This window comes from Palaemon carinicauda, chromosome 13 (assembly GCF_036898095.1).
Source record: "Palaemon carinicauda isolate YSFRI2023 chromosome 13, ASM3689809v2, whole genome shotgun sequence".
NCBI lineage: Eukaryota > Metazoa > Arthropoda > Malacostraca > Decapoda > Palaemonidae > Palaemon > Palaemon carinicauda.
Genome location: NC_090737.1, coordinates 17,440,034 through 17,450,033, shown reverse-complemented (window position 1 = coordinate 17,450,033; position 10,000 = coordinate 17,440,034). Strand labels below are relative to the sequence as shown.

Here is a 10,000-nt window from a genome sequence, read left to right as displayed (position 1 = left end):
ATTATATGTAAAATAAAGATAATATGTATTACAAAAATATATACAGCAGATCCCAATATTCTAAAATAAAAGAGTTAGAACTCAGCCATAGAATTAAAAATCCCAAATTTAACCAAAATATATTCCTGTCCACAGCAAATACGTTGTTAGCTAATCATAAGCCCAATTGTTGAATGCGACCCAAGCTAGGAACAGGCAACGGCTGCTGATGACTCAGCATATAGACCTTAGGCTCCCCCAAACACACCATCCTTAGCTCACAAGGATAATTAAAAAACTATAGAGCTGGAACGGGATTCGAACCCTAGTCTGGCGATCGCCAATAAGGTACGTTTCCAGTAGGTCACCACAACCTGTTATAGATTATTGATGTTATGACATTCATTTAAGAGACGGGATTCTTCATTAACTTTGCCAAATCAAGTTGTTGCGTAAGGCAGAAATTTCTGAAATCACAATTTCAATGACAGCAGCTTTTTAAAAAATAATTTTCTAATACTGATGATTAGCTTCAATAAAAGGCATCATTACTTACTTTTCTGATGTTTTTACTCTTAAAATTCGTGTTTTCCCCTTATCAAACTTTTCTGACTTAATCTATAAAATAATGAGTTGGTCACAAGAAATGCTCAGGGATTAGGAGATATTGCAATGTTGAAGAGGCAAAGTAGCCTATATTAGGAAAACGTTTGCAACGTATCGTAGTACGACCACGTTCATAAGTGACGACACTGTACTTTAATTATCGTTTACGAGTAAAAGTAGTGATTTATATTCTTTATAAACTCTGTGAATTATAAGAGCATATCAATACATATATAAGAAATATATCCAATATAAAATAAACAAATAAAAAATCTGCACTGATAATAACTTCGCCATTTATTATATTATGCCATGAAATAAAAAAAAACCATTATGAAATATTACGAATAAAACCAGGACGACCAATCACACGCAATCTTCACCAACATAAACAACACGAGAAAATTTGCCGCCTTGACTCTGAAAGGTTTGCATGCCTGAGAAGCCGTGAAACAATACTGCAACTTGTCAGTTGACATACGTGACATTTAATATTAAGTCTACTCGCTTAGCTGACGTTGGGATGATGGAGCATCATGGGCAACATCACAAAAAATTCTAGAGCTGAAAGACAGAAACTTCAGTAGCTATACGGAAAGTAATGATAAAAATCAACAGCAATAATATCCTCTCTCATCGAAATTAGTCGTAAATCCCATTTAAGTCGGGCACGAAGCATTTCATCGGATACGCGAGCCTCGAGAATCGGTCTAGGAAAGGACGGTCCCGATGCACTCACTACTCGCGAGCAAGATAACCTGATCATTGCAAAAGTGAATTATCGTGTTTTATTCCTTTTATCCTTTATGATTACATCAAATAACAATATATTATCGTCAATAGTTATCATATGTGAGTCAAGTAGGCTCATGCCTACAATAAAATTTTCAGATCAATAAGACTAGGCCTAGTGTTTCTCAATGAGTATTTGACAATTGAAACCATACATAATTAATAAAGCCGCTTTATCATTTTAGTTTTCCCTTTTAACTTTTTTTCCAAATAAAAAACTTATCAGAGTCTGAAGTTACAAGTAAGCCACTTACGATAATTTGAAAGATAACATGTCCATTTACGAACGTAACTGTGCGACTGAGATCTTCAGAACACGGAGAGCTGGTCACGTGCCATGTGGTTTAAATTGACCCGTCGGCACATTTATTGCCGTCATTAAACAGGTATACTTAAAGATATTATTAAAGTTATAATCCCTTTCAGGATATTATCACGCAGAAACTATTAATTCGGGTAGTTACACTTCCCATTATTAAACTCAGACGGAACTGTATTGATTATTAATGCACTTGTTGGCAAAATGAATCTGATATTCTAGTTGCTTCCAGCTAGATTTGCTGTAGAAGATACTATTGGATAAAGTACAAAAGACATTGGAACTGCTATATTGATTAGAGGTATACATGGCAAAATAAATCTATTAAACTAGTTCCTTCCGATTAGATCTGCGGTACAAAATATTAGAAAATACAAAAAGACATTGTAGGTAACATAATTAACAGAGCTACTTGCGACTGTTTACAAATTAGACAGATTTATCATGAATGACTGAAAACATTGAAAATTAATATGAAGATGAGAGGACACCCTGGTGGGTAGGAGTCCTACCTACCAGGGTATCCTCTCATCTCCATAGGACGTATGTATTCGAGCGACCTGCACTGAAGTTGCAGGCCACAAAGGATACCCTACCGCAGTCTAAGTGGATCCTGCCCCTACCGTGTACCTCTTTGGTTGCTCGTGCGAATAGTCTTAGTTTATTTATTTCCTTTTTTTCATTTTAAAACGGTTGAGAATTCAGAGCCTTTATATTTGGTTGGAACAGACCGGGTGTAAAATTTCAGAAGCTGGCTGAAAACCCACATTTTAAAAGGGAAACAAACACAAGAACACCAACTAACTCAACCAAGGAACCATACCTACTTATATACCACCGTGCCGTATCCTTAAGACATACAGTAGCTTCACTCCTAGCAGGGTAACATTAAATCATATTTCGTAAATCGTAAAACTAGCTTCATATTATCGTACTTCAGACAACGATATACATTTTATCCATAGATAAAATCGATTTGAAAAGTATTAAGAAAGTTTACGCCTGACCCAACGAACTACATACACGCAGAGAATTCAAATTGCCACTCGATTAACGACACCAATGTCCTGAAGTATCTTGTTCGCTTTAATAAAGACAAAACATATGTGTATCCTACGACACTTCGGGAGCCATTATTTACATAGAAGATTCCATCGAAAAATCCTTATTTCAAAAGACAAATAACATCAGAAAATGGGAGAAATCTGTTACTTATAATTGTGCAGGTGGGTTGGAGAATCCATAGATTCGAAAAGGGTTAAGGACCTCCATGAAAACGGTTATCGGGGATTTACATGAAAATGCTTTAGCTAATGTTGGATATAAGAGTTTGTTACTAATTGATAAGGAAGAGAATAATGGGTTTGTGGAGTATGAAGAATGATCATGAAAATAAACAGAAGAAACTTAAAGGAGAGTAAATCCTACATTAATGGAACAAAATTGAGAATATGAAAAATTAATGGTTGTTATATCACTGTATTATTTCCATTAGGATCATTCAGAATTATATACTCTAGTCTTAGAGTTATCATTTATATCTATAAAATTTCCCATTTTAGAAACCCTGTTGATATTTTATGTCCTAAACATAATTATCATAATAGTCAGAGCGATGAATAAGTGTAACCTGGCTTTAAGACATATGTGAGTTTTCATGACTTCGTAGGCCTACATTTTCTAGGTTCAGAGGCAAACCTAAGAGGAAAATGTTGATGTTGAGCATTTGCTGCATTTTACTATATTCAAGATAGCTGCCGTCCACAAGAAGTAATAAAATAATATCCTTCAATATTGCAATGCTTTGACACATGTAATAAATAACGGGTTGTAACCAAATCTACAATAAACGCGCTTTTGAAACAAAGAAAAGTAGATGAAGTAAGTCCAGGACAATCTGGACCTAGCTGAGAAGGACTCCGCGTTGTGTCACTGTGCGCGTATCTTACCATAACTTGCTTGTCTAATGTTTAACGACCTCTCCAATTTAGGTGTCCCCCATTTCAATTTTCAATATCTAGCCACCCTGCATACGCCTACAGTGAACTATGAAAGCGTGCAAATTTGAAAACTTGAGAACGTCAAATGACGTGGATAACCAGTCATGCATATCCGTTATACTTTGATTACTGTTTACAAGTACGATAGATGTAGATCAAAGTTAATCTCTAGACTTATTTAAACTGATAGGCTAGTATTTTAATTCTAGCTAGCCTTTGATACATAATATATCCTCCTTGCTGTTAATATTCTAATATTAGCCTACGGCCTACTAGATTTAATAATCTCCTCTGTTACAATGATCTTACCACACAACTAGTCCTATCGTACGTGAAAACTTTAATCAAAGTATCTTAACGCAGGTTTTTAGCTAGTGTATGATGCATTTACTGTAATTCTTGTATATTAATTTTGTTTGTATTTATAGTGTGTAAGAGAGCAGAGGGTGTATCTAAATATTGAAAATACGACTTTAGTAGTTATAAGCTACAATCACCTCTACAAGACCTTCTACACGTCCATTCCTTACGAGTCTGTGTTAACGTGATTCATTGATATATCTTTATATTACTTCGCACGATGGTTTTAAAAACTATATATAGCATTTCAGAACACTTATTAACTAATTTAACACTATATTTGAATATAAATCTCAGATACTCACAGTTATTGGGAGGATGAAAGTGAATACCTGTTGTTTTGGCGCCACTTTGAATAGAAACTTGTATCACTACGCTTTGCTTTTCCTTAGGACCTATCGGCGAAAAGTAGTCTTCCGCGTAGAAAACTAGTTCAGGAATATTTGTTAATATTTTAACAAAATAGCATTTCCAAGGAGGCCTCTAATGAATTTTCAGTAAATAACAGTTAATTGATTAAAAAAAATCATATATCTTCCATAAAAAGATACAAAATTGTAATGGATTACCTTAAGCTCAGTATAAGCGTTCCCATTTGTGTCCTTTTCAATTGTTCTGCTATATTATAAAACTATGGTCACCTTTTTTTTCTCATATCTTTAAGAATACATTATGCTATATTCCCAATTCTCCAAGTTTCTGATCAGGTAATCTCTTGAATAGAGTTTAGTTAATGGATTCCGTTCTAAAAAAAGAAATAAAAAAAAAAAAGACAAAGTCGAAGTCGAAATTAAAGTCTATAAAGTCCGTCCCATATATTCAAAGGTCGTTGGGAGTCACGACCTGTTAACAGACATACTTTCGGGTTCTTGGGATTATGCAACATACATACATACAAACATACATACATGCACATAATTGTATTAAAGGTATTCTTTTTAGACTCAGTAGATTTACAATTTAGATGAGGGTCCAGTGTTTTATATCTGTTTATAGCAAGTCAAGAAGATATCAACAGTATCTAATAATTTTTTTTCTGACTTAATGAACTCTATGACATTCCAGCTTACTACACATCTTTGTAATAGACAGGAAATAAAAACTAGAATAATTAGCCAGCACAGTTTGAAGAGACACAAGCACAAGTTGGCTGTATGCTTTCCGATATAGTTTTTATCCTAAGCAGTCAACTGTTCTTGTTCTCACTCCAATTGCCATGGTACTAGATGGACGATGCAATCATTTGTGTACTTTGTTTACTCAGTAACGGTAAAATTTTCTATGAGTGTCATGGTACCAGCTAGAGAATCAATGCTTAAAAAGGGTATTTTGACCTTACCAAGAGAGAGGACGTAGATGTTAAATAAGGAATCATAGAAATACAAAACTATCATATATTATTTACAGAGATGTTTCATGATTTAACCGTATACACTAGTACTACACAAAAAAATACATGGTTTATATACAGAGGATATCTACATAAAGAAATGAAATTGCACGAAAGTTCGATTAGGTGATAAAACGTGAATATTGTTCATAATTATTATGAGAAAAAGGGGAAATTATACCCTAGCCGGTAAACGCCAATACTCTGTTGATTTCTTCGTGAAAGACCTTTCTCTAACCCGTTGGATCAGACGACCAGTCGACTGTATCTGCAGATGCCGCAACCAGAGAGCTGTGCAAGCCAGCTTAGATTTCATTGCCCTTCCAGAAAGAATACACTGAGCATTACCCTGCAGATCCTGTGATGAAACGAACTCGGTTATTCTAGTCTGCACTTTGCACTGCGTTGCCACTGTAAGGTTTAATGAGTTCAGAAGTCTTTGGGGATCTGCTTGGCGATCTCTGAGCTGCATTACTTGCCAGTATGACGAGTTCGGAAAAGTCTGTTTGGTCTGTTCTTGTGTAGGGAATGCATTTGCACTTTTGAAACTGCCTTTTTCTGTTTCCTCGTTGGTTATAGGTTTTTCAGCAGCAAACGTAGAGTTACACATTAGTTCAGGAGTAGATGAAGATTTTATTTTAGCAGACAAAACGAAGATGATACCTTCCTGTATGCTATTGAAGCTGATGGTTCTCATGATGATTAAGACCTGGAATTGGAGTTTGTTTACATGAGCCAGACTTTCGATAACTGCATTTTTTCATTGTTATCTTCATAGAAATTTAACAATTTAGTATATTTATCAATATATTTATTAAGGCTGATCATTATAGTTATAACAATAGCTATAATGACAATGATACTAATAACGATAATGATAATATAGACCTCAAGATGATTAATGCCTAGAATTAGAGTTTGCTCAGATAACGGCATTCTTTTATCGTCAACTTCATTGAAATTTAACAATTCCACGTAGTTGTTAGTACCTTCAAAGTTAATCATGATTAATTTTACAAAGACTATAACGATAATGATACTAAAAATGATAATGATGATAAACCAAGAATAATAATAACTATAATGATAATGATACTAATGATGATCATGATGAGGAAGATGATAGTAACGATAAGGACTTTCTCTCTGACCTGGAACCCCATATTCGGTGAGCATCTTCTGACTTTCCCACCAAGATTCGCAAGTTCTTCGTGACCTCTGTGATGGACGATGACACATCCGCAGGCTTCGCTCAATTTAGTGAGAATCTGTGTGTTCATCATCTGTTGAAGATAGAATTCACGTATCAAAATTCAATTTTTAATCTGTTTAAGGGATTGTGGGAGCTGACGTATTAAAATACAATTTTTTATCTGTTTTGGGGATTGTGGTAGCTAACGTATTAGAATACAATTCTTTATCTGGTTTGGGGATTGTGGTAGCTAACGTATTAGAATACAATTCTTTATCTGGTTTGGGGATTGTGGTAGCTAACGTATTAGAATACAATTCTTTATCTGGTTTGGGGATTGTGGTAGCTAACGTATTAGAATACAATTCTTTATCTGGTTTGGGGATTGTGGTAGCTAACGTATTAGAATACAATTCTTTATCTGGTTTGGGGATTGTGGTAGCTAACGTATCAAAATTCAATTTTTTATCTGGTTTGGGGATTGTGGTAGCTAACGTATTAGAATACAATTCTTTATCTGGTTTGGGGATTGTGGTAGCTAACGTATTAGAATACAATTCTTTATCTGGTTTGGGGATTGTGGTAGCTAACGTATTAGAATACAATTCTTTATCTGGTTTGGGGATTGTGGTAGCTAACGTATCAAAATTCAATTTTTCATCTGTTTTGGGGATTGTGGTAGCTAACGTATCAAAATTCAATTTTTCATCTGTTTTGGGGGGTTGTGGTGACCTATCGGAAACGTTCCTACCTGGCGATATACCAGACTGGAGTTCGAGTCTCACTCAAACTCGATAGTTTCTTGTAGAGTGTGCAACCTCACCATCCTTGTGAGCTAAGGATGGGGATGGTTTGGGAAACCTATAGGTCTACCTGTTGACTTATCAGCAGTCATTGCCCGGCCATCCCTAGTCCTAGCTTTTGTAGAGAGGTGACTTAGGCTCTAATCATATGTATATAGGGTTAGTCGCTATGGAATTGTCCTGCAGGGGCATTGTTGCTATCTCTTGCCTCTACCATTCATGAGTAACCTTTAAACCTTTAAACCAATAAATGGTCATTTAAATTTATCTTATCATTGAGAATCATATTCATAATTCTAAGGTGACAGTGGTATTAGAATCTTAAGAACTATCCTGAGTCTAAACGGTTTATATGCCCTATTAGTAAAGAATAACCGTCTGGATATATATATATATATATATATATATATATATATATATATATATATATATATGTATATATATGTGTGTGTGTGTATATATGTATATATATATATATATATATATATATATATATATATATATATATATATATATATATATATATATATATATATATATATATATATCCGGTCACGTTCAGACGTACACTTGTTCTCTCCACGTCAATCTGGTAGGGGGAGAGGGAGTAGTCATACCTGGGTGAGAGGGGGTGCGTGTGTGTGTGTGTACATATCTATCAAAATATTTAGCCATCATTTTTGACGGATCTCGTACACTAGTAACATAACAATCTATATAAAATGAACGAATAACAAATCAGAACTAAGACTTCTACAGTATCAAGGCCGTTGAGCGGCAGCGCCTTCTTTACGGAAGCGTGACCCGAGTACCACTTCCTTAACTTGGTTCGTCTTCTTTTACTAATTGATTTAAATCCATATTTCCATACGTCTCACCGCCACGTCTTTATGAAATAAGGTAACATCCTGCCGTCACAAGAACCGCACATAGGCGGTAGGTTAGACCCCCTCATTAGCCACAAAGGTGTAGGCACTATCAATCACGGAGAAAGTTTTAAAGTTTTTTCGGGGAAATGGGCCATGCAAAGGAGGCACATAGTTCTTGTGGTGAGTCTCGTGTGAAATCCCTCCCCCGCCCCCCTTCCCCCACCGAGTGCCTGCTGACAGACGGGTAACGTTCCAGAGCTATATGGACTGGAAGGAAAAAAAAATTGGGTTTTAAGAAATGGGCCACGAAGGACCACGGGAGTTTACTGTGGTCACTCACTTTCCAGTGAAAGTTAAATGGAAAGGCTGAAGAAAAGACTGGAGGGACATGATGGCAAGGAAATTGAGCTTTCATTAAAAAAAAAAAAAAAAAAAAAAATTTAAGTCTTGTTATTTCACTTACAATCCCTTTCACTTGAAAGCATTAAGAAACAACTGTTCTCTTTCGATTTTACACTAGTGTAAGCCACCCGTCAAAATGACGGCTAAATATTTTGATGTACGCGCACACACACCACCCTCTAGGGTAGGACTACTCCATACTCCATCTCCCCCTTACCCGAGGGACAGGTAGAACAAGCGTGATAGTAAAGATATATATATATATATATATATATATATATATATATATATATATATATATATATATATATATATAGATAGATAGATAGATAGATAGATAGATAGATACATACATATATATATATAGATAGATCGATAGATAGATAGATATTTATGTATATATATATATATATATATATATATATATATATATATATATATATATATATATACATATATATGTATACATATACATATATATACACTATATATATATATATATATATATATATATATATATATTATATATATATATATATATATATATATATATATATATATATATAATTTTATATATACCCACTTGCTCTTTATTATATAGAAGGGATTCCATAGAAACCTGGACACTTCGGATCAATTCTAAACAAAAATGAACATTCACTCTTGAAGGGACAAATGTATTGAAAATTTATTCTGTCAAAAGAAATTATATTTAATCGCCTGGATCCGAGATATGTATTTATGGATGAAAATGACAATGGTAAAAACTATAAATGGTAAGCATTTAAAATATATAGCACTTCACATTTTACTAATTATTATTTTCGAAAAACGCCAAGCCTTGTAATTAATATTTTTTCATTATTATTTTCGAAAAAAAACGTTAAGCTTTAGAAAATTCTACAAAATTCCAAAAACTCTAATTTGAGATAGAGTATTCTAAATAAATTCGATAACGATAACTAACAATAACAATAGCACACCATTGAAGGAAAAAAAAGTATGATGAAATAGACAGTGTATAAAACATATTATTTATGTTTGTTGAACCTCCATGTACTGTATATTCGTATGCTCAGCATATTTATCTAAATATACATCCAATCATATAATCATCTATATATTTTTCATATGTCTAACCTTAGAATATAGCGTATGATATACATACTATCGTATATGTTTTTTGAACCTCCTTGTATGTTCGTATGTTCAGCATATCTATCAACCTATCTATTTAATCATATAAATATCTATCTATTTTTCTTAACAAATATAAACTTATAAATAA

The 10,000-nt window shown here is 33.9% G+C and overlaps 1 protein-coding gene across 2 annotated transcripts in view; it reads right to left on the bottom strand.

Annotated features, from left to right (window-relative positions):
• Positions 1-5,178: 5,178 nt before the first annotated feature.
• LOC137651896 (uncharacterized) overlaps positions 5,179-10,000 on the bottom strand; it is a 10,238-nt gene continuing 5,416 nt past the window's right edge. For both annotated transcript variants that reach the window (XM_068385098.1, XM_068385099.1), the window contains exons 4-5: positions 6,598-6,729; positions 5,179-6,155 (exon numbers count right to left, since the gene is read on the bottom strand). In XM_068385098.1, coding sequence (XP_068241199.1) covers positions 5,622-6,155; positions 6,598-6,729 — 666 coding nt within the window. In that variant the 3' untranslated portion in view covers positions 5,179-5,621. The remainder of the gene's footprint in view (positions 6,156-6,597; positions 6,730-10,000) is intronic.